At 57.8% G+C, this 25,413-nt stretch overlaps 10 protein-coding genes across 10 annotated transcripts; 6 read left to right on the top strand and 4 right to left on the bottom strand.

Moving 5' to 3' along the window:
* Positions 1-110: 110 nt before the first annotated feature.
* On the bottom strand, positions 111-1,012 carry J7T54_000913 (uncharacterized protein; the record flags this gene model as incomplete). Its single annotated transcript, XM_051504952.1, has 2 exons — positions 111-942; positions 996-1,012. The coding sequence occupies 2 exons, from the start codon at positions 1,010-1,012 to the stop codon at positions 111-113; spliced, it is 849 nt and encodes a 282-aa protein (XP_051363626.1).
* A 741-nt stretch (positions 1,013-1,753) lies between these two features.
* On the top strand, positions 1,754-2,626 carry J7T54_000912 (Tetratricopeptide repeat protein-like protein; the record flags this gene model as incomplete). Its single annotated transcript, XM_051504951.1, has 2 exons — positions 1,754-1,861; positions 1,925-2,626. The coding sequence occupies 2 exons, from the start codon at positions 1,754-1,756 to the stop codon at positions 2,624-2,626; spliced, it is 810 nt and encodes a 269-aa protein (XP_051363625.1).
* A 280-nt stretch (positions 2,627-2,906) lies between these two features.
* Positions 2,907-4,274, top strand: J7T54_000911 (ASTRA-associated protein-like protein; the record flags this gene model as incomplete). Its single annotated transcript, XM_051504948.1, has 3 exons — positions 2,907-3,133; positions 3,180-3,429; positions 3,486-4,274. The coding sequence occupies 3 exons, from the start codon at positions 2,907-2,909 to the stop codon at positions 4,272-4,274; spliced, it is 1,266 nt and encodes a 421-aa protein (XP_051363624.1).
* A 510-nt stretch (positions 4,275-4,784) lies between these two features.
* On the bottom strand, positions 4,785-5,429 carry J7T54_000910 (uncharacterized protein; the record flags this gene model as incomplete). Its single annotated transcript, XM_051504947.1, has 1 exon — positions 4,785-5,429. One exon carries the CDS (start codon positions 5,427-5,429, stop codon positions 4,785-4,787), a length of 645 nt encoding a protein of 214 aa, XP_051363623.1.
* Positions 5,430-7,212: 1,783 nt separating this feature from the next.
* J7T54_000909 (drug:H+ antiporter-2) lies at positions 7,213-8,985 on the top strand (the record flags this gene model as incomplete). Its single annotated transcript, XM_051504946.1, has 2 exons — positions 7,213-8,626; positions 8,678-8,985. 2 exons carry the CDS (start codon positions 7,213-7,215, stop codon positions 8,983-8,985), a joined length of 1,722 nt encoding a protein of 573 aa, XP_051363622.1.
* Positions 8,986-9,572: 587 nt separating this feature from the next.
* On the top strand, positions 9,573-10,772 carry J7T54_000908 (Pantothenate synthetase-like protein; the record flags this gene model as incomplete). The annotated part of the gene is made up of 1 exon (XM_051504945.1): positions 9,573-10,772. The coding sequence occupies one exon, from the start codon at positions 9,573-9,575 to the stop codon at positions 10,770-10,772; it is 1,200 nt and encodes a 399-aa protein (XP_051363621.1).
* An 84-nt stretch (positions 10,773-10,856) lies between these two features.
* Positions 10,857-13,397, bottom strand: J7T54_000907 (Dihydroxyacetone phosphate acyltransferase-like protein; the record flags this gene model as incomplete). The annotated part of the gene is made up of 2 exons (XM_051504944.1): positions 10,857-11,312; positions 11,367-13,397. The coding sequence occupies 2 exons, from the start codon at positions 13,395-13,397 to the stop codon at positions 10,857-10,859; spliced, it is 2,487 nt and encodes an 828-aa protein (XP_051363620.1).
* Positions 13,398-13,696: 299 nt separating this feature from the next.
* Positions 13,697-14,440, top strand: J7T54_000906 (Ribonuclease P protein subunit-like protein; the record flags this gene model as incomplete). The annotated part of the gene is made up of 1 exon (XM_051504943.1): positions 13,697-14,440. The coding sequence occupies one exon, from the start codon at positions 13,697-13,699 to the stop codon at positions 14,438-14,440; it is 744 nt and encodes a 247-aa protein (XP_051363619.1).
* Positions 14,441-15,925: 1,485 nt separating this feature from the next.
* Positions 15,926-20,551, top strand: J7T54_000905 (uncharacterized protein; the record flags this gene model as incomplete). The annotated part of the gene is made up of 3 exons (XM_051504942.1): positions 15,926-16,011; positions 16,335-20,188; positions 20,241-20,551. 3 exons carry the CDS (start codon positions 15,926-15,928, stop codon positions 20,549-20,551), a joined length of 4,251 nt encoding a protein of 1,416 aa, XP_051363618.1.
* Positions 20,552-20,755: 204 nt separating this feature from the next.
* Positions 20,756-23,734, bottom strand: J7T54_000904 (TPR repeat-containing protein-like protein; the record flags this gene model as incomplete). Its single annotated transcript, XM_051504941.1, has 1 exon — positions 20,756-23,734. One exon carries the CDS (start codon positions 23,732-23,734, stop codon positions 20,756-20,758), a length of 2,979 nt encoding a protein of 992 aa, XP_051363617.1.
* Positions 23,735-25,413: the final 1,679 nt, after the last annotated feature.

Raw genomic sequence — 25,413 nt, 5'->3', positions numbered from 1 at the left:
CATGCTTCAATAGTCATGTCCTTCTTTAACGTACAGAAAGATGGTCTAGCTTCTATCTACTCAATGTAGGCTGGTCTGTCTACTCTGTCTACGTGCCATCACGCTCACCATCACGAAATGGCAGCATTCACGCCCGGGATCTCCATCCCGTACCTCCCATAGGGGAAGTTCTCCAACGATGTCATGTACTCACCCCACCCATCGTCAATCTCTCCAAGCTGGTGCATGTCCACCTCGCCAGCCTCAGCCATGCGACCCGCGAGAATCTCCCCCTCGCGCCCATTGTACAGCTTTTTCAGCTCGACGTGCGGGACCCAGATGACACGCATGCCCGCACGACGCCCAGCCTCGACACCAGGGACAGAGTCCTCAAAGACGAGACACTCCTCTGGCGTGATGGGCTTCTCCTCGGGGTCGAGCGAGTCGTTGATCGTCTTGAGCGCCAGCAGGAAGATGTCTGGGAGGGGTTTACCCCGTCCGGGCTGGAGACGGGTGTCGTCGCCCAGGACCCGACGATGAGAGGGAAACACGGAGAACAGATCCTGAAGATGACCCGTCTTGAGCTCAAAGTTGGTCTTGTGCGAACTCGTCGCCAGCGCAATGTGCACCCTCTTCTGCTTGTCCTGCACGTCCTTTGTCCGGCCGAGGTCGCGCAGCAGCTCGACGACGCCGGGGAGAGGGCCCGCCGACGGGAAGAGCTCGTTCTGGAGGGCCTGGTTCTGGGCGACGTACTCCTCCTGGGTAATGGGCAGCTTGGCCCAGTCGTGAAAGATCTGGACAGAGGCGGGGCCCGGACGGCCCTGAAGCTTGGCCTTGATGGACCAGGGGAGCGGTTCTCGGGCGTACTTGTCGAGAATGATGTTGACGGCTTTGGTGTAGAGGTCTTCGGTGTCGAGGAGGAGGCCGTCCATGTCGAAGAGACAGGCGCGCACGGGGGGAAAACTGTCTGGGTTAGGCGATTTCGCAAGGATCGCTATTGGGGAGGGACCGCTTACTCTTGCTGGGGTGCCATGACGGTGGCTGCTGAAAGTATCTGGGGCTATATTCAGTGCTTGGTCTATGTATAGTCTAGTCTTCGGTTCGCACTTGGCAGTGGGAATGTAGAAGCGCGGGGCGCATGTCCGGACGGAGGTTGCCGGTGGGGCTTGGCTTTGTTCAGGGACCTGAGTCCTGGACTCCTGGCCGCCAAAAAGTATGGAGCGCCACAGGAAGTAGGTTGGGCGCTAGATGATCCTTTAGTCCAAACCGCTATTTACAGTTGTTCAGCAGCAGCTTAGTATGTGATTCAATCTTGTCACTTCTTGAATAGAGGAGCTCCTGATCCCACTCAAGTAAAGCTGTCTTGCGGATCGACTGGTCGAGTCTCCTGGAGCGATGTCCGGACTCGGGAGGCCAAGAGATGCGTGGAGGGGCAGCGTCTTATCTTATCACCTTGCAAGTACTCTTATCGATACCGCCATGGCGATCTTGGTTTCCCGTCGCCATTCGCGAACCTCAGATTTCCAATGCCTAATAAAATTGCCCCCCAGTGCGCAGCAGATGATATTCTCCTCTTTTACATTGAGAGATTAAAGAAAGGCCTCCTCCATCTTGAGGAACTCAGTTCGCCTCGTTGCGCTGCTGCCATTTTAAAGACTTCTCTACGTCATTTCCTGGCGCCCCACGCGTATTTTCCAACGTGACATTCGTCGCGCTTTCACCGTCGTAATTCATATCTCGCAACGTAGAAAGCACGACACAAAGAAACGCCGTGATGGGTGCAGACGAAACAAAGCCACAAGACAAGACAGAAAGAAAAGAACCCACAGGACACGACGAAGACGATGTCATCGAGGTGGCCCTCACACCAGAGCAAGAAGCTGTAAGCATCACTCACTCACTTCGCCACTGTCCCCTTAGCGCACCCAGTACTCACACATAACAGGCCGCCCTCGAAGAATCAAACACCCTGAAATCAGAAGCGACAACCCTCTTTACAGCGTCCAGCTTCCAGGATGCTCTAAACACATACCTCTCCGCCCTCGCACCGCTACCCAAGAAGACACGCTTTCCCCGTGCAGTCCTCCACTCCAACATAGCCGCATGCAATCTCAAACTAGAGGAATGGAAAGACGCTATTAAAAGTGCTTCCAGTTCTCTCGACGAGCTCAAAGAGTTCGAAGTCAGCTTGGAGCAGGAGAAGAAGGCAAAACCACAGGAAGAAGACGAAGCGGATGAGGAGATTGTGAGCTCGGGTGCTGAAACGGCGGCGCCTGTCCAGGACGCTGTCGAGAGGGACATTCTCCGGATACGCACAAAGAGTCTGCTCCGCCGCGCGAGGGCGTACTATAACACCGACCCGCCGACGTGGCACTCGCTGTCCTCCGCGCAGTCGGACTACAACACGCTCCTCACGCTGCCCACCACCTTTCTCACGCCGTCGGATCTGCGCACAGTCAAGACGCAGCTGCGAGACCTCGAGCCCCGCGTCAAGGTGGCGCAGGAGCAGGAGATGGGCGAGATGTGGGGAAAACTCAAAGAGTTGGGCAATGGCATTCTGAAGCCCTTTGGCATGAGTACGGATAATTTCAAGATGGTCAAGGACGAGAAGACGGGCGGGTACAGCATGAATTTTCAACAGAGCTAGTGATGGGCGCCATGGCTCCCGGGGAGGCACAAACAACTATAGATCTGAACAACCTGTACTGGGCGCGCATCCATGTTGCGGCTCGACCATGATGCTGCGTTACGACTTGCGAAGTCGCGAATCGCGAGTTGAATACGTCCATTAGATACTGTCACGTGACCCACCCAGCTTCATCATCCGCGTTTCCTGCCAGGCTCTCGCATAGCTCATTTCCAACAAACATCCCATTTAAAATCAAGGATTTCGAAAAGTCTAGTGATCTTGGACTCTAGGGCCCCAAATGAATCCGTCGGCCCCGCCAGCTCCCAAATCCATCTTGCGCGGGCACAAATCCCAAGTCCACGCCTCCGTTTTCCTCGACCATGACACCACGCGCCTGCTCACCGGCGACGCAGACGGCTTCGTCGTCCTGTGGGATCTGACGATTCTCCGCCCGCGAGCTGTATGGCGAGCCCACGAGAGCGCCATCCTTGGCGTCCGAGGCTGGGGCACAGACAAGATCATCACGTATGCTCCCTCGGTGTCTCGAAGGATGTGTGCTGACGACGGCCAGACATGGCCGAGACCACAAACTCATTGTGTGGAAGCTCGCGCGCGAGGATGAAGGCAACATGAGCACGGCACTGCCGCTTGAGGAAGGCGTGCAAAGACCCCAGCCATGGATACTCCATCTCCTCGAGGTGAATACCATGAACTTTTGCGCCTTTGCAAGCTGTCCCGCCGTGCCAACTACCTCGGGTCCTTCCATATCTTCTGTCGACGAGACTCTCATTGCCGTTCCGAACACCATTCTCTCTGATGCCGTATGTTTATCCCTCCCACTGGTCAAGACGTAAACCAAAATGCTGACCCAGTGTAGATCGACATCTGGTCTCTCCCATGCCAGCAACGTATCCACACCGTTCAAGGCTCCAAAGACGCCGGCATGACAATGGCCCTCTCCCTGTTTCACCTCTCCAACACACTCACTCTCATCGCCGCTTTCGAAAACGGCTATGCATCCGTCCATCGTCTCATCAATGGCGAGTGGACGACCACCTATCGCGCCCAAGCCCACTCCCAGCCCATTCTGTCCATCGATGTCCATCCGAGTCTCGTCTTCTTCCTCACGTCGAGCGCTGACTCTGTCATTGGCAAGCATCCCATTCCGGAAACGCAACAGGAGACAATCACACAGCACCTTGATCCGAGTCACCGCGTCGTGGAGGAAGTGCTCGACGAAGAGGACAACGCCAACCATGTTCCCAAGACAGCGTGGAAAGAGTGGGAGTATCCCACCCAGACAGTCAACACGAAGCACTCTGGCCAGCAGGGGCTGAGGATTCGCTCCGACGGCCGTATCTTTGCGACGGCGGGCTGGGACTCCGCTGTTCGCGTCTACTCGTGCAAGACCATGAAAGAGCTCGCTGTTCTCAAGTGGCATCAGGTCGGTTGTTATACCGTCGCCATGGCCAATGTGACACCCGATGCCAACGAGTCAAGTGAGAAGGATGAATCCTCTCCCTCAAAGAACGCATCAGGTGGTGTCACCACCCTCGCCAGCACCAGCATCAGCGTCAAGGACAGACGTATTCACCAAGCCAAACGCACACACTGGATGGCCGCGGGCGCCAAAGATGGTAGAATCAGTCTGTGGGACATATATTGACGCTGGTAAATACACATCTAAAACATCGCTGGTGTGAAGGAACACGGGGAATTGCCCAGCTATAGACGCTGCGCATGGGCTCCTCTATCTTCAGTCTGCCCTGGAACAGGCAATACACACTGCCTGCTGCCATCCGCACGAACCGGCCATCGCTCATACCCGAGAAGCATCGCGGGTCTGACATTGGCCTCTTCTTTTCCTGGCTGGTCATGGCGCTGGCTGTACGGGATTTTGGTCATCGTTGTCACCATTCCGGGCCTGGCGGGCTTGTCTTGGTTGGCCGGACAGTTTCCGCAGCCAACTCCTCAAGGTCCTTCTCACGGACATTCGGCCAGCTCGGTCGGCCCAGATGTGCAAAATCCATGCCGCGACGATCTGAGCACGCTCCTGCTCGGTCAAAGGGTGGTGAATCACGAGCTTCCCATCAGGTGGTTGCTCTACTGCATCGCCCAAGGCCATGTAGTGCTCTGTAGCAATGATACGGTCCGGCTCGCCTTGTTGATGCTGATTCTAGGTGCATTCGAGAGGCGCGTTGGTGTCGCCGGGGTACACCATGCTGAGAATCTTGTGCCATCCGAGCGTGGAGGCCATGGGTCCTTTTTCCCGAGAGACAACTTTGAAATGCTGTTTCCCAAACATGCTCTTTGTGCGCCCGTACTTCAGGGACAGGTCTTGGAAGGCCTTGATGCTGATGGCGCGGTATTTGGGTACCATGAAGTTCTTCGCCTCTTCGTCTAGGGTACGGTGTAAATAGTAGACAAAAGCGCCGGCGGCATCGCCATTGCGATCTCGCTTCCTCATGACGACGAGCTCCCGTTCTCTGTCGAACTCCGCTGCAGGCGTGTCTAGCTCAAAAATACAGTCCAGGGGACTCGTCTCGCCGACTGGGCGCTGCACCACGACATACTTCCCGCGAAGGATCAGAGTTTGCGGGTAGATGTTCTGATGGGAAAGGGGCATGGCGACTCCTGGCCTTCCATGTGACCCGGGGTCGCTGGCATGACTGTGCGACTGTTGCGGCGGGGACATGCCAACCTCTCCGAGGCTTTGCGCGCGTCGCTCGGGCGAGAACGGCACATCTCCCTGCATCTCACCCTCCAATTGACGTTGGGCGTCAGCCTTGACCTCGTCAAGGGTTTTGATGGCGCCAAACATTGTGGCGGTATGGGTCGAACGGCGGGATTGGAGCTCTGTATTGGGGAAGTGGCAAAAAAGGAGCGGTTTTATTGGTAGTGATGAAGGTGTTGATGATGATCGAAGAGCTGGGTAGCAGGACAACAACATACCGGGTAGCAGATGGAGTTGTGAGATAGTCCAAACCCTTCCATGTCTCCAACTGGCAGGAGTAAAGTCTTTCACGGGTCTTACCACCATCAAGAGGCAAGTGCTTGTCATGTGCCGTCGATGGACCACACCGCGGAGGGTATCAGCGTGAGCGGTGTGGACAACCAGGGCACTTGCCATTCCGGCCTCAATCACACAAGTCTGCCACAGAGGCACTTTGGTTGGTATCTTGGGATTAGAAGCATCGCTGGCGACAAAACTCCTACATGTAGTTCAAAAGCCATGCACATGCTAAAGGAAATCGATGCTGCAGTTGCTGGGAGTGCAGACCTGGTGCATATACCCGTGCGAAGAAGACCATTGAACGCAGCTGAATCTTCTCGTTTCACCTGCGGCACTGCGATGGCATTCTTCGACACAGGGCTGATGACTTTGGACTCTTCGTGTCCAATCGCGCCAGTGGTCTCATCAATCGACTCATGCTCGGGTGCGTCAGGCAGCCGCGATCTTACTATTTTTTTCTTCACTGTTTGTCACTCGGCCTCGTTCTCTTATTGAGGCCAAATCCAGAGTGTGAGGCGGACGACTGTCGATTTGAGCGGCTTTCTTACAAACAAGTCCGCCCAAAGTCCGCCAGCGCAATCGAGGAACTGGCGCCAATTCACACTAGGGGGATTGGATCCTATGGTGCTATGCTGCGCCCTATTGTGGCTTCTGTCAATTTTCTTTCCCCTTTTACTCAAGTGCGATACCAACAGAAGATGGAGCGATGTTGAGCTTGCGGTGCGGACTTGTGACTAATTGTACAAATGTCTCTGACCACGCCGCGCGATCGTCTCATCATTCAGGTCGTTATGCCTATGGCTCATGGTGATGCTGACTGAGCTCTTGGTGGCCATCGTTGGTTAGGCAGCGGTTTGGGGCAGAACAGACTCTGAATTAATCGTTGTGGCTCACGCCTAGTGGCAGGTCGCAGAATTACAGATAGAGACATGGGTCTCGGTATTTCTTGCATGTCGGGACTGTTGTTCAAACTCGCTATCCCGGCATGATCGCTTCAGGGTTATCACAATGACAGCGCTAAAGGCTCCAAACTCGACATTTGTAATTGTCTGCGAGCATGCCTATGTCGAAGCTTATGTGGCATGAAATGTGGGTTGCAGTAGAATGGCTGATTGGGGTCATCGTACAGAGACGTACATGTAGCTTATTCCTTGCTTTGCTGCAGTGTGACGGCGATAGCCCAATGTCCACGGACCGAGACCCGGACTTAGCATCGTATCTCGGCGTGATAAGGGCACCATCTATGCCTGGACATGCAAAGTTTAGAGCCACATGTCCTAACAACACGCGGCAGCGGCCGGCCATCTCATGCACTCCCATCCGCCCGCAGCGGAGTTATGAACATGACCGGGCTAATAGACAGCCCGTCGAGTCACGCACTCAACCCATCGCGCTGACTGCCAGACTATGCTTAACAATAAGTCCGCCAGAGTAATGGCGAAGAGAAAACAGGCCAAACCAAGGTTGAGCTTGTGGCGAGGCAGGCACGCCATGGCTGGACACAGTACAAAAGTGAGCTGCCGTCCCCCATTGTCAACAAGAGATCACACTCGGAGCCTTATAAATCCCGTGCCTCCATCAGAACAGCACAATGACTTCATCCAACCTCAAAGTGCCCCAGACGGGGGACAGGTCGGCCTCGAGTGCCTCAACACTCCATGGCGAGCCCTCGTCCCTTCACGAGAAGGACGCCGTCAACGGTTCGGTAGCACGAGACTCTGCGTCCATCGTCACAGGCAAAGCCGAGGCCAACATCACGACCCCGGAGTCAGAAGACGGCATTGAATACCCAACCGGTATCAAGATGGCCTTCATCGTCGTCGCGCTGGTCCTGAGCATCTTCCTGCTCTCCCTCGACATGACAATTGTGGCCACTGCCATCCCCAAGATCACCGACGAGTTCCAGGGTCTCGAAAAGGTCGGGTGGTACGGAGCCGCCTTCTTCATGACGGTCGGGGCCTTCCAGTCGACCTGGGGCAAGATATACAAGTTCTTCCCCCTCAAGACGTCCTTCCTCATCGCCATCCTCATCTTCGAGATCGGGTCCACGATCTGCGGCGCGGCTCCCAACGCCAACACGCTCATTGCCGGACGTGCCATTGCGGGTGTCGGCGCCGCTGGGCTGGGTGCCGGTGCGTACACCATCATTGGCTTTTCGGCGCCGCCGGCGAAGAGGCCTGCCTTCACTGGCATTCTGGGCGCCGCGTACGGTGCGGGCAGTGTCATCGGGCCCCTCCTGGGTGGTGCCTTTACTGACAACGTCTCGTGGCGCTGGTGCTTTTACATCAACCTGCCAATTGGCGCCGTCTCGGCCGCCGTCATCTTCTTCTTCTTCCAGACACCCAAGCAGGCCAAGCCCGAGGAGGCGCCCCTGAAGGAGAAGTTCCTCCAGATGGACCTCCCCGGCGTCGCGCTCGTCATGGGCGCCACCATCGCCTACCTCCTCGCCGTGCAGTACGGCGGCGTCGCATACGCGTGGAACTCGTCCGTCGTCATCGGCCTGCTCGTCGGCTTCGTGCTCATGGTCGGCGTGTGGGCCGCTCTGCAGTGGCTCCAGGGCGAGCGAGCCATGATCTCGCCCCGTCTGGCTAGGAGCCGGACCAACTTTGTCATGTCCGCGTATGCCTTCATCTTTGCCGGTGGCTTCTTCGGCGCCATCTACTACATCCCCATCTACTTTCAGTCCGTGCACAACACCTCGCCCACCATGTCGGGCGTGCGCAACCTGCCCATGATCATTTCGGTCACCATCGGCACCATTGTCAGCGGCGTGCTGATCTCGGCCAAGGGCTACTACCAGCCTCTGCTGCTAGGCGGCGGTGCCGTGGCGACCATTGGCGCCGGGCTGCTCTATACGCTCAACATCCATTCCACCACGGGCGAGTGGATCGGCTACCAGATTCTCGCTGGTGTCGGATGGGGTGTCGCCTTCCAAGTCCCCATGATTGCGGTGCAGGGAAATGCCGAGCCCAGGGACCTCGCGTCTGCCACGGGCATGCTTCTGTGTAAGTGACTTGATAGTTTTGTATGACACCAATAGCTGACAGTCCATACAGTCTTCCAAGGCCTTGGTGGCGCATACTTTGTCTCGGGCGCCCAGGCAGCCTTCCTGAACCAGATGGTCGCACACGTCGTGTCGCGAGTCCCGGATATCGACAGAGCGACGCTCATCCTCACAGGCGCAACCGAGATCCGTCATCGCTTCCCTGTCGAGCTACAGGGTGATGTGATTGACGGCTACATGGCGGGCCTCAAGGTCGTATTCGCCATGTGTATTGCCGCGACTGGCGTCGCTACCCTGGTGGGCCTGGGTACGCGGTGGAACAAGCTGGGCCCAGGCGCGGCTTCTGGCGGCATGGCCTGATGGATGTAGTCAATTTTCATTTGGATCGACAGGACACAGCAGAAGTGCATGCAGATGCAGGCGAAGGATTGCAGTAATGAGGAGTGAATGAGCGGCTACATGTGGACTGTCTGGGATATAGGCGTTGTTGGCTGCGAGTTGCTTGGATAATATGATAGATCTCTTTACCCAATACTGTATACACGCACTCTCATAACGATATGATAGCTTGTCGATCTGAGCAGGAAGTGAGGTCTGAATCCCCGGGGTCTTTGTTATTTTACAGAGTACTTGAAAACGATTAAGTCTTCCAAGCAAGAGACAGCAAGTTGGAAGCCTGGCGCCGGCTACCCCTGATATTTACATACGGACATGCATCTCCGCATATGCGACAAGGCAGTCTCATGCATGTACTGATGCACTGCAACCTCATCTCTCCGCCAGTCCCAGAAATGCGATGCAGAAACCATCACCATTGCTTCCAAAAGCCCCTCGCGCCGCCCATTGCGCTCCGATAATGGCCTCTCCTTGCGCCTCTCCTTGTAATTGACTCATTCCTTTTCGAGCTGCTGCGTTGTATACATATCCACACGCTTCCCCCGCCCCTCATGTTCTTCCGACCTCTCCTCATGCGCACGCAGCACGCGACAGCTACGCCATTCCCCCGAATACCCTCCTCGCAGGTCCGAACAGCCTGCGGCACAGCCAAGACGTCGTCGCCCTCCTCATCCACGCGCAGGAAAATGTCGGCCCCCAAGAACAATAATAAGACGATCCCCAACTCGCCCATCCTCGTCCACCCCTCCATCGCCTCCCTCCATGCCTGGCGCCGTCCCCTCGTCGAGGCCCACCGCACAATCGGCCTCGTGCCCACCATGGGCGCCCTCCACGCGGGCCACATCTCCCTGATCCGCGCTGCCGCCCGCGAGAACCACCACGTCGTTGTCAGCATCTACGTCAACCCCGCCCAGTTCGCCCAGACCGAGGACCTGGACACGTACCCTACCACCTGGGACGCCGACTGCGAGGCCCTCCGCCGCGTGGACCGCGAACTGGCCGACGACGGCGGCAACCTGGGCCGCGTGAGCGCCGTCTTCGCCCCGCGCACGGCGGAGATGTACCCTAGCGGCTTCCCCGGGCAGGAGGTCCACTCCAAGGGCAGCTTTGTGACCATTACGCCCGTTGGGGAGGTGCTGGAGGGGGCCTCGCGGCCGACCTTTTTCCGCGGCGTGGCGACCGTGTGCATGAAGCTGTTCAACATTGTGCAGCCGACGCGGGTGTACCTCGGCCAGAAGGATGTGCAGCAGACGGTGGTGCTGCGGCGCATGGTGCAGGACTTTATGATGCCGCTGGAGACGGTGGTTGTGCCGACTGAGCGGGATGCCAAGGACGGCCTCGCGCTGAGCTCGAGAAACGTGTACCTGGGCGTCCGGCGGCGAAAGGTCGCCGTCGTCCTGTGGAATGCGCTGTGCGCGGCGGAGAGTGCGTACAATGGTGGCAAGACGCTGTCAAGAGAGGAGATTCTCCGCCCGGCGAACCAGCTGCTGCAACAAACCTTTTCTGAGCAGAAGGCGCTGGGCCCCGAGGACAGGTCGCTGTTCGAGGTGGACTATGTCTCCCTCGCTGACCCCGACACCATGCAGGAGGTCGATGTGATTGATCCCGCCAAGGGTGCCGTCCTCAGTGGCGCCATCAAGATGCTGCCCGTGGAGAAGGCAGCGCCAGGTGAAGATCTGGGACACGGCGACGGGCCCGCTGTGCGCTTGTTAGACAACATCATTCTCCGACCTGTCGAGAGGGATGTGTAGAATTTTAATACCCCATTCATGCATGTACATAGTTTTGGGCGTTTGCAGACCAAGATTATATAGAATCAAATCCTCACAAACAGGCTACAACACGGCTCGCGCGTCTAGCTTGCCCCTGCTACGTGCCGCTCTCCGCGCTCGCCGTACTGTATCGCTCTCCTCCGCAGTGAGACGACTGGGCACCTTGTCCTGGCCTACTGCCTCTTCAAACAGCGCGCGACCCAGTTCATCCGACAGGCGCAGGACCCTCGAGCTGACCGTCGCGCCGTCTCTCCTGTTCTTGCCCTCGCGCCGCGATTTGGCAATCTGCTCGGTAAAGTCCCAGAGTTTGCCCTCCGCCAGGAGAGCGTTTGTCTCGGGGTCACGGGGCGGCCGCCACGACGGATCAAGCTGGATGCGCGGGGGCACCTTGGGATCCTTGGATTTGACGACGTGGACCATTGTCTCTTGCTCGAAGCGGAGGTACGAGTTGCGCAGGGTCTCCTTGTTGACGGCTTCAAAGTACGAGAGATCGCCTTGATGGTAGAGTGTCTTGCCGAGCTACTCCATGTTAGTAACATGTAAACCCCTTGCAAGATGATAGGGGAAACTCACTAATTGCGCTGTATTTTGCGCCTTGTTTAGCTCGATCCAGGTATCCTCGTGCTCCTTGCTCGGCGGTGTCAAGCCCATCAGGGACACGGCAGCCAGCCAACTGGCCTCGATGAAAGGCCATATCAGGAAACAGTAAAAGTCGTAGTTCTCCCGTCCAACATTCCTCTCCTCGTCCGACAGCCCAATCTTGACGACCTTTCCACTCTCATCACGATGCACATGGATGACGTGGTCCGCCTCGAGGCCTTTGATGGTCTTGTCCAGATTGGCATCGAGACCCTCATTGCCAAAGATGAATTCACCTCGGAAGAGGGTCGACAGGAAAAAGACCTGGTCGCGCAGCTCTTCGTGCGAGATATCTTGCATCGACGGCCCGCCGCCCACCTTTACGCGCATGTACATAGCCGCACTGACGAGCGCCTCGTAGATGAACAGGTGGATTGTCATGTTGCGGTAGAATGAGAGTTGGAAGCGGTCGACGGCATAGTACGTCGGCTCCGGGAGTCCCTCGACAACACCCACGAGGTCTTTGCCGAGTACCTCTAGGCCGCGATCGACAATTTCCGACAGCGGTGCATTGCCAAAATGAGCAACGCGACCACCCTTGGCACGGACGCGTTTGGTGAGCCACTCGACGCGGCGAATGAGCTCGTCCTTGCCGACACCGCGCCCGCGTAGGGTAAGGAGGATGGTGCCGATGAGCGCGGTGGGCATGACCACCGATACCTGGTTGATGTCCCCGAGGACCTTGTAGCCCAATATTCTCAGCAGCTTCTCACGGATGGCTCGCACTTCCGGGTTGTGGTGGTTCGTGGAGAGGCCTGCGGGCACCTTGGGCAGTCTCGACAGCTGCGTCTCGAGGAACATTCTCAGACTCCACGGCTTGTTGAAGCGCACGTCGACCCGACCGAGCTTCAGTGACAAGACAGACGATCCGCTGCTTAGGAAGTCTGCCAGGTTTTCCTTCTTCTTCGGCACGCCGAGCAACTCGGTGACGTAGCCTTCCGTCTCGATGACCTTGTCGTACTGCGTGCTGACCGGGCAAATGATGGTATCCTCCACTCGACCTGACAGAATGCTGTCGAGGACGAAACTCAGGATACCAAACTTGGGAGGCAGCAGCTTGCCTGTACGTGACCGACCTCCCTCAATGAAGCACTCGAGGTTGAAACCCTCTTGCAGCATCGTGTCAATGTAAGCCTGCACCAGCGTTCCGTACAGCGCATCGTCGCCGAATGACCTCCTGATCCACATGGCACCTGCGTGCTGGAGGAAGCTACCCAGGGCAGGGATATTGAGATTATCGCCAGCGACGACGACGGGGAGGGTCAAGCCCAGGCGGTAGCAGATGAGTTGCAAGGAGACGTAATCCACGTGGGAGCGATGACTCGGCAGGAAGACGATACTCTGCTTCTTCTTGGCGGCCATGTCGGCCACCTTTCGCAACCGCAGAATCTCCTCGCTCGAGACGTGGATCCCCTGATGGTACGCCCGCGTGAGGAGCTGCGTGCACAGGTAGTACGCGCTTCTGATGAACGGCTTGCTCTCCATCTTGCAGATCATGTCATCTGTCAGCTTCTCCGCGACCTCTTGCAGGGCACCCTCCAGTTGGCTCTTCCTTTGCGCCCTCCCCATGGCGTGGTCTTCTGCCGCCTTGTTGATCAGACCCTCCTTCTCCTCCACCTGCACCCTGCTCTCCGCCAGCTGCGCGATTCTTTTTTGTAGCAGAGGCGCCGCCATGACCATGCTCTTCATGTGGTCCGAGAACCCGGGGTAGAAGACGGGCTGGCCGATGACGCTGTCGTAGGCGCGCCATCCTTTGCCAGATACGTAGAGGGAGACTTCGCGGAGGAACTGGAGGGGTTCGGCACGGAAGGAAGCAAACTGGTTCATCAGCGCCTGCTCGTGCTCGGCCGAGGTCGTCTTCTGCTCGACGAAGCCGCTAGGCTGCAGGGTGATCTCGTCGCCAAGGATCTGGAGATCCGGCGCCGAAGTGCTAGCCGGGTCGATGAGGTCGCCATTCTCGTCCATGGCGGCTGAGGGAGGGGTATCACAGGTACAACAGACGAACAGATGTAGAAGAAACAAATGCTTGAAGTTCTTGGAGCGTCAAATCACGGGCAAAGGCACGGATTGCCACTTGGTGTGGCTCGCGGGAGAAGAAGCCATGTCAAAGCTGGGGAAGGTCGAGCTTCCGAGGTTGGACTGGGAATCTGGGGTCGATCGACCGTGTCGCGTACTGTTCTTTACACTGTATTAAGTTATGTGGGGAATCAAGAATAATGTCCATCGTCGAGCTCAGCATGTGACGCAGCACCTCCAGGCACGCAATGGCAACCAACGCAGAGAGCGCCAAGGCGACGCGCGATCTCCTCGGGAGGGCGCATTCGCCCCGATCCGTGGAGAGAATCTACACAGAGAAGATCCAGCATCGAAAACTGCACTTGCGCGCGACATCTCCACCGCCCTCGGAGCTCAACACCCGCGCTGCGCGACGCAGAAAGAGGCAGGCAGAGAAGGACAAGAAGAAGCAAAAGCCGGCACCACTCTCAGCACGCGAGAAGAGGCGCTTGGGTCTGCACGACATTCCTCGCGAGGGTCAAAAGTACGACATCTACGAGCCACTCAACAAGCTATGGCAAGGCTACATCAACGAGGTGCTCGGCAGCGACGTATACACCGGCGGACCCAACACGGCGGCGAAGCTCGCGAGCGCCGAGTTTCACGGGGCAATTGTCAAGGTTGTTCGCAGCCGATGTCCTGGGCGCGTCGGCATCAAGGGAGTTGTGGTGAGGGACCGCAAGCATGTCCTGGAGGTAGTGACGAGGAAGCAGGGCGTGAAGATGGTGCCCAAGGAGGGGACGACCTTCCGCGTGGAAGTACAAGTCCCCGGCAAATCAGCCAAAGGCACTTCAGCCGAGCCGGCGACAGAGTTGCCAGAAACCACTAGCGACGACAAGAAGCCGACCCAAGGAAACGTCTTTGTCTTTGACTTGCTTGGGGATCAGCTCATGGTCAGGTCAGCGGACCGTGCGACGCGCAAGTTCAAGGCGCATTTTCTGAAGGAGCTTTGATTTGAGCTGTATATTCCAGTCGCTTATGTGGCTGCCGGATATCCTCAGCTTTGACCTCCCGCGCATTTTGAGTCTCCTGCTGCGCCAAGCATAAACATGGGACCGACGAAACTACGAGGAACAGTCTGCCCTGCGCGATGCTTCATCAAGGGACAGCGCCTCTTGCGCACTTTTTGTTGGACTGGCATCCGAACACAAGCCCCAGCTCACCTGGAGATTCCCCTCGTCCCACTCTCCATGACGAAAATACGCTGCCGTCGCAAAGACATTGGTCTTTACTCATATAGAAGGCCTGCTGTGTCAGTCTGTGGCTTGTTTGAAATCTCGGCTTGGGCAGAACGGCGATTCTAATCTGCAATAAATGCTCACGTGACCCAGTCTCCGACAAGACCTCCATGGCAGTAGAGGACACATGTTGGGCATAAAGGGAGAAAAAGAACAGGGCCGCGAAAATGGTTCTTTCGGGACCAGTTTGATGCATCTCGAGGCTCCATCATGTCCATATGGAAGCCACACGAGGCGGTCGAGTGATTGACATGGCAACGCACTGGCAAGACGAAGGAAACGCACTCCCACTCCCCAGGCACGGCTTACGTTAAATGACGCCTATTCTCCATATGCTCGTCGTATCTTGCACAGCAGGGATACTATGTATGCTTTCGCCGCAAGTTGTGCAGCGTGGCTTGCTTGGTTGGTGGCCGCACCGTGATGGTAGGAGATGGCTTGTGTGAGGATAAGGATGCATTTTTGAGGAGGGCCAATTTGGATCAGCACATCGCAATCACAATCTCCAACAGTTTGACCCAGCGATAGAGAGCAGGATGGATGACATGACTTGCATCTTGATTCTTGAATTCCATGCCCAGGCCCTCTGCAATCAATACATTACAGCACGTACCCTCCCCACTGTGATCCGTGCAGTGCCGACGAACAAATGACGATTGTGACGTGTCCAACTGGTGCTGTTAAGGCTCCTGGCAAGCTGACCGCGCTCGGCTAATGTGCGGCTGTCGCACCACCTGCCTGGGACTGGACCCCATTGCCCTATGCGGACCCAGCATCCAGGACGGACAGCAGCAGCTGCCACCTTCAATTTTTCGTCAACGAGGACGAAACTGACTTGCACAGTCCACACGCATCCAGTCAGCCAGCCAACCAACGTAGCCAGCATTTTTCCAAATCCCGACTCCAGTCGCCCGACTTAACCTGTCACCTCTTACCTCACGTCACGACTTAACCAAATATCACCTGCGAGCATTTCAACCCTTTGGAAACTTTTCAATTGTTCCGCAACACGTCTCGCATGTCGTACCTTGCCGACTCGAATTTCGCACAACTACGTTGAACCCTCATCAATTCTAATAGCACGCGCCACCACCGAAGCTGTTAAAAGCTAATTGCACCCACGAATTTTGCATCGGTGCTTGTCCTCCGTTCCGTCTACGTAAACAACACACACGAAGCGACGCGTTGCACTTGTTGAATATGCCGTCCAATCTACCTTCAAGCTTTGCCTCAGCTGCTGCAGGCCAGAACGCGACTCGAGGTGGTCGAGGGGTAGGCAGTGACTGGTAAGTCCGTCTTGGGAGCCAGCCAGCCATATTGACTTTGGGCTTGTTTGTCCCAATGTGACTGGCCTTCAGTCTTGCTACGTTGCCCTGGTCTCGTGTATCTGGCTTTCTACACCCACAAAACTGCACATTTCGATCCTACTTCTTCTCAATTTGCCCTTCGCACTCAGCGCTCGATCTTCTGCTAATACATTCTTCTTTACCAGGAATCGACGTGACGGAAGGTCTACAAACGGGACACTAACGCTTCGTCGGTCATCCACCACTCCACTAAGTCACCACTCCCAGACACCTTCCATCGACAGCGGTGTCCCTCTCTCCAGTACTGAGATCTCGGCTGCCGCCGCGCAGCCCGTATACGAAGTGAGTCCCGCGAGATACAAGAAGGACGACCTCCTCGCCATGGCACAAGGATCCCGGTCGCCGCGCGACGTGTCTAGCTTGCTGCACGCGGAATGGAACGCCGGCCACGCGAACGGGGGCGCCAACCCGCGAGCCTGGGGGAAAAGCAACGAGAACCACATACCACAAGAACCAGGCGCATGCTGGGACGACGAGGGCGGCAGCACCGCGCTGGGGCTGCAGAATTTGACGGCGGATGAACAGGAAGCCTTTATGGGAGACGTCAACTCCACCGTGAAACCCCCCACATTAAACAAAGACGGCACCAATTCAGCCGGTGTCAACGGCCGCAAGGCCTCCTTGTCGCAGGGCGCTGGGAACAACTTTGGACTCGGCTCCCCTTCCTCGGCAACTCGACCTGGCACGAGAAGGAGGGAGACCTCTGACGCCAACCAGTTCGGGCTGAGCTCACCCACGGCCGGTGCTGGGCGTGGCGGGCGTGATGATCCTCCCTGGTTTTCGCGTCGGAACACGACCGACGTCAAGGAATCGACGTCGGAGGATGCGGAGGCTGAGTCGCAGGGAGGTCGACAGTTGCCCAACCCCATAGGCAGCTTAATGCGTACCAATACCTCTGGTAGCGCGGGCATTGGAGGGATATGGAACTCTTCGCAACCCAGCACGCCCAGCGCCACAGGCGGTTTCGGAAACTTTGCCCTTGGGGGCGCGGTGGGCGAGAAGCGCGCAGCTGCCCTCAGCGGCGGAGGCAGTCGCCTTGCCCATCTGATGCCCAAGGACGCTGAGAATACGCCCGGTCGGCACGCTGACAGCCAAGGTCAAGGCCAGGATCAGTCGGCTCTCAACCAGTCATCCTGGCGCTCTCGCCAGCGTACCGACACGGATCCCTTTGGCGAGGACCTGCCGACAGGCAGTGCCGCCTTGGGTGGTGCTCAGGATACTGGCCCGCAGGCTAGTCGTGCTGGAACCCTCGGTACACCTGTGAAAGGATCCGCGGGCGACTTTGGAATGTCTGGTCTAAACCTTGGTGGCCATCAAGAGAACGGCCCCGCCAGTCCCTCCGAGACGAATCCCTTCCGCAGCCCGCCCACAGATCGCCAGGAGCGTGACGACGATGACGGCGCGGGCGGAGTCAACAAGCCATACCAAGGTTTCGGGCAGGATGTTCCTGGCTACAACCCACTACAGCGCGCTTTTGGCGGGAATCTGGAAGGTCACGACAGAAGTCAGACGTCCAGTGCAACTGGCCGAGGCTTTCCCCTTGGACATGTCTCGGCTTGGGGTGCCCCTGGTACAGCCACCCCGGACCGTGAGCGCGCTGGCTTTGGCGGTGCGCCTTTCTCGCCGGCCGCTTTCAACAACCCCGACAATGCGCCATCACCTGGGCTGGGCAACATGAGCAGCTTCTTTGGCAGCGGTCCTAGCGCTGGACCAGGTGCTATTGGAACCAACAGCATCGGCCGTGGCAGCAAGATGGGCTCCCTCTTCCCAGCTGCCATGCAGGCGCAAATGCAGCAGGCGCACGAGCAACATGAATCGATGGGAGAAGCGGGTGCGGATCCTCGCCTAGCCGCTCAACTGGGAGCCATTGGACGCAACAACTTCCCTGCGCCAGGGCGCGACTCGGAGAGTCCTATGCGCTCCGGACGCGGAGGATTTGAGAATCTGTTCCCCTCTATGGATCCCAATCGCGCCCAGCACGGCCAGCTCTCACTACAAAATATGTTCGATGCGTCCGATCTGGGCGGCATGGGACCAGTGCCTCAGTCTTTCACTCCTGTCAGCGGCAGCATGCCCTTTGGAGGTGGGAGCCAGCCCGGTATGGAACAGCAGCAGCAATCGGCCAGAACCATGGTCATGCCCGACCGTATGCGCTGGGTGTATCTCGATCCCAAGGGCGTCGTTCAAGGCGCCTTTACTGGCCTTGAGATGAATGATTGGTACAAGGCCAATTTCTTCAGCCCCGATTTGCGCGTCAAGAAGGTGGAGGACGTCGACTTTGAACCTCTGGGACAGCTCATCCGACGTATAGGAAATTCGAGAGAGCCGTTCCTAGTGCCCCAGGTGGGCGTCGCCCACGGCGATCCATCGCCTGCCGCTGCCTTCCCTCCCAGCAACACCGGTGGTGTCGTGCCACCACTCCACAACCTATTCCCCAGCTTCGGCCGAACCTTGACTGCCGAGGAACAGAATAACCTCGAGCGACGTAAGCAAGAGGAGCAGATTGTGCTCGCGCAACAGAGGGACTTTGCCATGCGCCAGCAGGCCATGGCCAGGTTCCCCGGACAGCCAGGGCTTCAGCATCACTCGAGCGCGCAAAGCCTCCAGAGTCAACCGAGCTTCGGCAACATGGCCCAGGGACAAATGGGTCAGCAGCCCGGCGGCATGCAGAATGCTTTTTTTGATCAAGCTGGCGAGGGACACGGCGCCCAGGGGCTCTCTAGTCGTGAGTTCCCTTCTGGTGCCGAGGATCTGACCAACATGTCTCAGCATGACCGTCAGATCTTGGCCGACCTCGCCAGCGATGAATCCTCCACACAGGCCATTGCTGCAGCTGTCGCGGAATCCAGCCTCCATGGCGTCTACCAAGATCTTGACGATCTGGCTAACGACCCGGAGGGATTCAAGCAACGACTCAACGAATTCCACCAGCTGCGTGCGGAGCGGGAGACTCAAGACCCTGCCCACCAGGCTGACCCCGCCCGCGCTGCTGCCGAGGCTGCCCAAGCGGCCGACGCCGCAGCCTCTGCCCAACAAGCCCCCCAGGAAGTGCCAGAGGGCGAAGAGGAGCTCGCGCCCAAGGCGTCCAAAGCGCCTCGACCCAAGGGCAAGGGCAAGCCAAAGTATGTGCAGGACCCGAACCTGTCCTTGACGCAACAGGTGCAGCAGACACAAGCCGCTGCTGCTGCTGCCATCGAGGACATTGAACCCGGCATGCCAAGGCCCTTTCCTCCGCCATCTTCCACAACGCCGCTTCCTGCGCCCACGGCCCAGCGCGTCCGCTCCAACCTCCCAGACCAGTACAACCGCTCTCGCTCGACCAGCCCCGCTGAGACACAGCCCCCACCAACCGCTCCCTGGGCCAAGGACTCTGGTAACAGTGAGGGATCCAAGGGGCCTTCCTTGAAGGAGATCCAGGAGGCTGAGGCTCGCAAGGCGGCCAAGGCTGAGCAGGCTGCATCCGCCATCCGCAAGGCCGCCCTGGAACAAGAGGCTGCTGTCCTCCGAGAGAAGGAGAAGAACGCAGCCGCCGTTGCCGCCGGTCTGCCTGCCTCGAGCACCTGGGGCCATGCGTCACCTGTCGACCCTGGCAGCCCTTGGACGAAACCTGGAGCGAGCAAGCCCACTGCTGGCGTGTCCGTCACACCTGTGAGTGCAAGCAAGAAGACACTCGCTGAAATCCAGGCCGAGGAAGAGCGCCGGAAGCAAAAGGCCAAGGGATCGGCCGCCCCGAGCGGAGGTGCGCCGCCGAGCACCTCCAAGAGCTACGCCAACCTTGCCGGCAAGCCAGGTCAGCCTGCCCCCCCTAGCGGTTCTGCCGCGGCGGCTGCCTCTGCTGCTGCACCCCCGCCTGGGGCTGGCTGGGCGACGGTCGGCGCCGGTGGCAAGGTCAAGGCACCCGTCGGGCCATCTACCGGGTCTCCTGCTCGTGCCGTCAGCGCTACCTTGTCGAAGCCCGCCAACGTGCCCTTGAAGCCCATGTCGCGGCCAGGTCCCGCAGCCGCCAGCGCCAACAGCAACAACACGAACGCTGCCTTGGACGAGTTTCGCAGGTGGTGCCACCGCGAGCTCAGCCGCGGCATCAGCGTCAGCGATGGTATGTAGTACCTTGTCTTGCTTCTACACGATTGTCTTGCTAACGGCGACAGTGTCTGGTTTCGCGTCCAACCTCGAGGCGTTGCCTCTGGAGCCTGACTTGATCGCCGACGCCATCTACGCCAACTCTACCATCATGGACGGACGTCACTTTGCGACCGAGTTTGTCCGGCGCAAGAAGCTGGCCGACCGAGGCGTCACTGAGAAGGGCCCCGCCACGCTCTCGGAGAACAAGGCGAGCATCTCAACCGGTGGCTGGAGCGAGGTCGCCAAGAAGACGGGCGGCAATGTGGCATCGCCTGCCGATGAGCCTACACCTGTTGGCTTCAAAGTCGTCGCAAGCAAGAAGAAGGCCAAGAAATAGAGTTGGACCATGGACTCTGAATATGTTTCGGACTGAGAAAGTGCCCGCGTGCGGTGGCGTTTTCTGTACGATGCTCAAGTAGTAGGTAGCGGGTAAAAGCGTGCGCGCGTGAGCGTGTCAGAGACTGCATGAAAGCAATGTAGAGCAGCGGAATGAATGGACCACTTTTCTACTATTTCGTAATGTTCTATTCCCATCTACTCATTACGCTTTCAATCCATCCATGATGCCCTGGAGCGTCTGCCAGCCTTCGGTATCCTCCCAATTCTCCTTGCCGCGTCCCATGACACTGCGCACCGCGCTCCTGACCTTGCCCTTCCACTTGGGCCCAATGCTGTCCACCTCGGGACCATAGTTCTCCAGGGCCGAGGCGAGTTCATCCGTGCGCTGCACGACCACCTCCCACGCCTCCCTGTCCTCTGTCCAGTTGTTCTTGGACGCCTCGCCCGGCGTCAGGGTAGACGACGCCGTCGTGGCCGTCCGCCATGCGCGCTCCGAGGCCTCGACGGCACCGACATAATCGCGCCGCCAGGCACGGAGCTGGGACGTCAGCGACCACAGATCCGAGCGATGCGTGATGATGGGCACAATATCCTCCTCAATGAGACGGGCGACGAGCCGCTCCATGGATCCGCGGGGTGGTTCGTAGATGCCGTCCACCTCGCGGCCCGGCTGTCTCTCGGCACTGAGGACGACGTCCTTGAGGAGGAGGGTCAAAATGTCGCTGTCAATGCAGTCCTCGCTCGTGCGGATGCGGATAATGTTCGACAGGGCCTGGACCATGTCCGGCACGGCGGGGGGCTGGAGACGGGCGGCGAGGGTGAGCACATTGTCCCAGATGCGCCAGTTGGAGTGGGCGATGGAGGCGCCGCGCTTGTAGGCTGCGAGGGCCTTTGTGAGGAGCACGGGCGGGTCGTTGGCTGGGATGGTGGAGTCGAGCTTTGCGAGGGTCTGGTCTTCTTCCTCGTCTTCGTCCTTGGTGGCGGCCGGCGACGGGTCTTTGGCGATGACCTCGCAGTAGAGACTCCACAGGGCGCTGCCGAGGTTGCTCCACGTCTTTGCGCCCTCGCCGCCGGTGAGGTCAGTGGCCGCGCCGATAGCGCGGGTATATGATTCGGCGGCGTCTTCGAAGCGGCCCAGGCGCAGGTTCAGGTCGCCCAGGCGCGACCACATGTCCGTGTCGAGACGGTTGACGGCCGTGGCCTTGATGTACGCCTCGCGCGCCGCCAGCCAATCTTTGTGGGAGGTGTGGTGCTCGGCCAGGGAGCGCTGGGCGCGCGCGTAGTGATGGTGGGAGATGTCCCAGGCGCGGCGGTAAAAGTCTGGATTCGACTCGAGGTCGCCGAGGATGCACCACAGCCGGGGCGCATCGGGGGCCGGTGGCACGCGCTCCGGTCCCGTGAAGGCGGAAGGTTGGAGGGCAGCGACATCCTCAATGGTCTCTTCGTCTGGGTCGGTGGGCGATGTCGTGTCTGTGCGGTGGAAGAGTCGCCAGCGGACGATGCCCTTGGCCTTGGCCTCGCCGCCTGAACCCCGTCCCTCGGTGTCGTCTTCGGCGGCGGCACCGCGCGAGGCCAGACAGAGGGCCACCTCAGCCCAAAGACGTAGACGCTTGAAGATCTCGAGTGCCGAGGCGAGTGAGCCGACGCCTGCCCAAGCGTACGCCAGCTCGGATTCGAGATGCCATCGGGGAGGCGATGAGAGGGCGTGAATGTATTGCAGACGCACATGTGCTGGTGCCGACTCGGAGGGTTTCGGTGCGGGCAAAAAGGAGGTGGCCACCTTTTCGGCAGGTTGCTGCTGGTCTGGGAGTGTGACTTGGATCGACGGCACCTCATCGCCGGACTCTGATGGTTGTTGTATCTGCGATGCTTCGCGCGATGTGGTATCGGCAATGACCTGGTCGGCGACGGCTTGTAGCTGGAGGACGCCGCGCTCGAGGGTCCGGCTGCGGTGGACCTCGATGCGCGAGCGCACGAGGAGGGCCTGTGTGTAGATCTGCCAGTTGGTGGGCTTGTCGGCCAAGACGCGGACGGCGTACGGGAGGATCTCCTCGGACGTGAGAGTGTCCACGGGCGAAAACGCGTCCTTCATGGTCGCCTCGGTCAGGAGAATAATCTGATCGAGGGGGGAGAGCTGAGGCTGATCGTCCGGTGACAAGGCAGCCAGGGATGCCGACAGGCTGTCCATCTTGGCGGCGCTGTCCTGGTTATCCTTCTCGAAGGAGATTTCCTCCAGAAGCGTGTCATTGTTGAGCTGCAGGGCTTCCGGCTTGGCTGCCTCTTCCACGTCCGTTGAGGAGGCAGCGTCCTTGCTCTTGGCAAGCACAACAAGCTGGCTGGTGCTCTTCTCCTGAAACTTTGTCCTTTTACCCAGTGCACCCGAGAGCGCATATTCAAGCCCACTCTGTGCGGCCGCTTTGCTGAGCATGTCTTTCGCCAATTCGTTTCGTCCGAGGAGAATGTAGTAGTTGGCCGCTTCTACAAGAAACAGCACCTGGTCCTCGTTGGCCCAAGCATTCGTGCCCTCGGCCCAAATCTCCTCGTTGAGGACCTGCCTCCTTGTCGCCTCAATGCCCTCGAGTATTTTCCCACCAAGAGTTGGGACCTCGCTCCACTGTGAACTGCGGGTAAAGTTCGACCCGTGCCCTAGGGATGGCTGTGTGATGAGCTTGTAGTGCCACGCGTTCAAGCGAAGCCTCGTCCAGACGATGCTGTGCTTTGTGGTCCCACTTTGCGCTGATGATAGTTCGACGGTGTCCTGTTCTGATTTCGACAGGCATGTCTGGATGATGTATCGTGCGAGAGCGAACAGTTCGAGGTTGGGAATGTAGGCATAGGGGGCCACCCCGTCGACCTGAAGTGCCTGTAGGCACTGCTTTCGCAGACGGTCCAGGTCGGATCCCTCAGATACTGATCTCCAGCTGTCCAGGAATAGCTGATCCACCTTGTTGGAAAGATTTGCTGGGAGGACTGGGCCCGTGACGTTGGCCTGGAGGAAGGCTTCGAGAGCAGCAAGCCCCAGGCTCAGGAGCTGGGCATCAGACGTTGGACTGGCGTCTGGCTTGGCTGATTTCGACAATGACGTGAGCTGTGATACAAAGTCATTGATGCGTTCTTCGAAGGTGGGTGTGTCAAGAAGCACAGCCAAGGCCTCCTTGTGTGTGTGGTCTTGTGCCTTCATGATGTGACGTCGAGTTGCCAAAACCTGGCCAACACGTCGCAGCTCTGGACTCTGGGGGGTCGAGGATCTCGTCAGGCTACTTGTGAGACAGTTGGGTGTGTTAATCTAATGATGTCGAGGCCGTAGTTGGTCATTCACATGCCCAAACTCGTCTTCATGCTTCTCAAGATTTTTTTATGCGAATGTGCATCTCCAAATAATCACATGGTGGGGGCGGGGTTACGACTTATCAATCTCGTTCCGTTCGGCACGAAGCGACAAAACACGACAGCAGCAGGTACGTTTGGTTCGTCGCCGCAATAGCGCGACTTTCTTTAACTTCAGAGATAGGAAGTATGTATTCTGCAGACGCCTATTTGAAGCAGAATTCGGAAGAATGGTCATTGTGTCGCGGAATGGACGATTGCGCAAAAGACGGAGTCGTATGTTCAACCGCACCCGTGGTTGCGCGCTGTCTGTAGGGTAGTTCAATGCCACGTGAGGTCGGGCGTGGTTAAAAGGTCACGTTACTCATTGAAAAGACGATCTGGCGATGCCTGAGAAATAGCGCTAGCGGCGGAGGCTGACGGGGAATACTGTACCGGGCGTATCAAGATCTGCTCTCCGTATCCGTAGTCAGGACGGTAGTAATTTACGTTGCTAATTCCTGGGCGCATGCAGCTCTGCTAATTTGCGCTCGGATTTCTGATTATCTTCCGTACCACTCTAGTGGGCCACTTGTCTACGAATTTGGCCTACGAAGTACGTGGTAGTCACGGCTTTGGCTGCTGGTTGCAGCCATCAGCAGCTTACAGATCCTTCGGGATCAATCAAAGATTTAAAACGTGGGATTTCGGGCGTTTCTAACTCAATCACGTGCATGAGGGCAAAAACGCCGGCAGTGCTTGGCGCAGGAAGGACTACTTGTACGGGTGGACAGAGGCTAGACACCCTTGACGGTAAGTTGGCCGCGAAGAAACGGAGCCACCGCAGAAAACGGATCAGAACGAACTAGCGCGTTCTTATGTTGGGTCTCAGTTTCTTATTATTTTATTATTTATTGACGGCTGGCTGGAACCTGGGGATGATTCCATGTCGCGAGGCACTGGAACGTATTCCGTTCGAGGCCTTGCACGGAGACACCAACGCGTACGGAGTAGCAATTCAGCAAATAAGAAATAAGAAAATAGGCTTTTGTCCGATGGGTTTTGAACGGGACACAGAGGGCCGAGGCCAAACGTGAAGGCGACCCAGGGTCCAGTAGGGTCGAGCGGCCTCCGTGGACAGTGGACTGGACTCCAGTCCGTCGCGGCAACAGACGGTTCAAGTCTAACAATTAGGCGGGTACACTACTATGCATTACACCAGTGACCATGCGGACCACTAACTTGATCGTACAAAGCAGTATTTGTGCGTAATCATTACTCTTTCAGCTGACTTGGCCTGGCTCTGCATCTTATCCGCTCAGGATGAGAGAGGGAAGTGATCACGCGACATCCATCGGGTGGCAATGTCAGTCTTTGGGAGGCTCGTCTATGTATGATCTGTCAGTGCTCTTCCAACCGCTGACAACAGTGTGCTTGTCATATCTTCGTGAGGGTCCTACAGCCCCATTATTCTTGACGCATATACTACGGGGATTCGTGGAATCGTGGAGACACTAGTAATAATGGATATTGTCAGCCATCCCCCAGTGTGGT

The sequence above is a fragment of the Emericellopsis cladophorae genome (assembly GCF_022114955.1).
Source record: "Emericellopsis cladophorae strain MUM 19.33 chromosome Unknown NODE_11_length_583618_cov_114_125112, whole genome shotgun sequence".
NCBI lineage: Eukaryota > Fungi > Ascomycota > Sordariomycetes > Hypocreales > Bionectriaceae > Emericellopsis > Emericellopsis cladophorae.
This window is presented reverse-complemented; position numbering and strand designations above follow the sequence as displayed.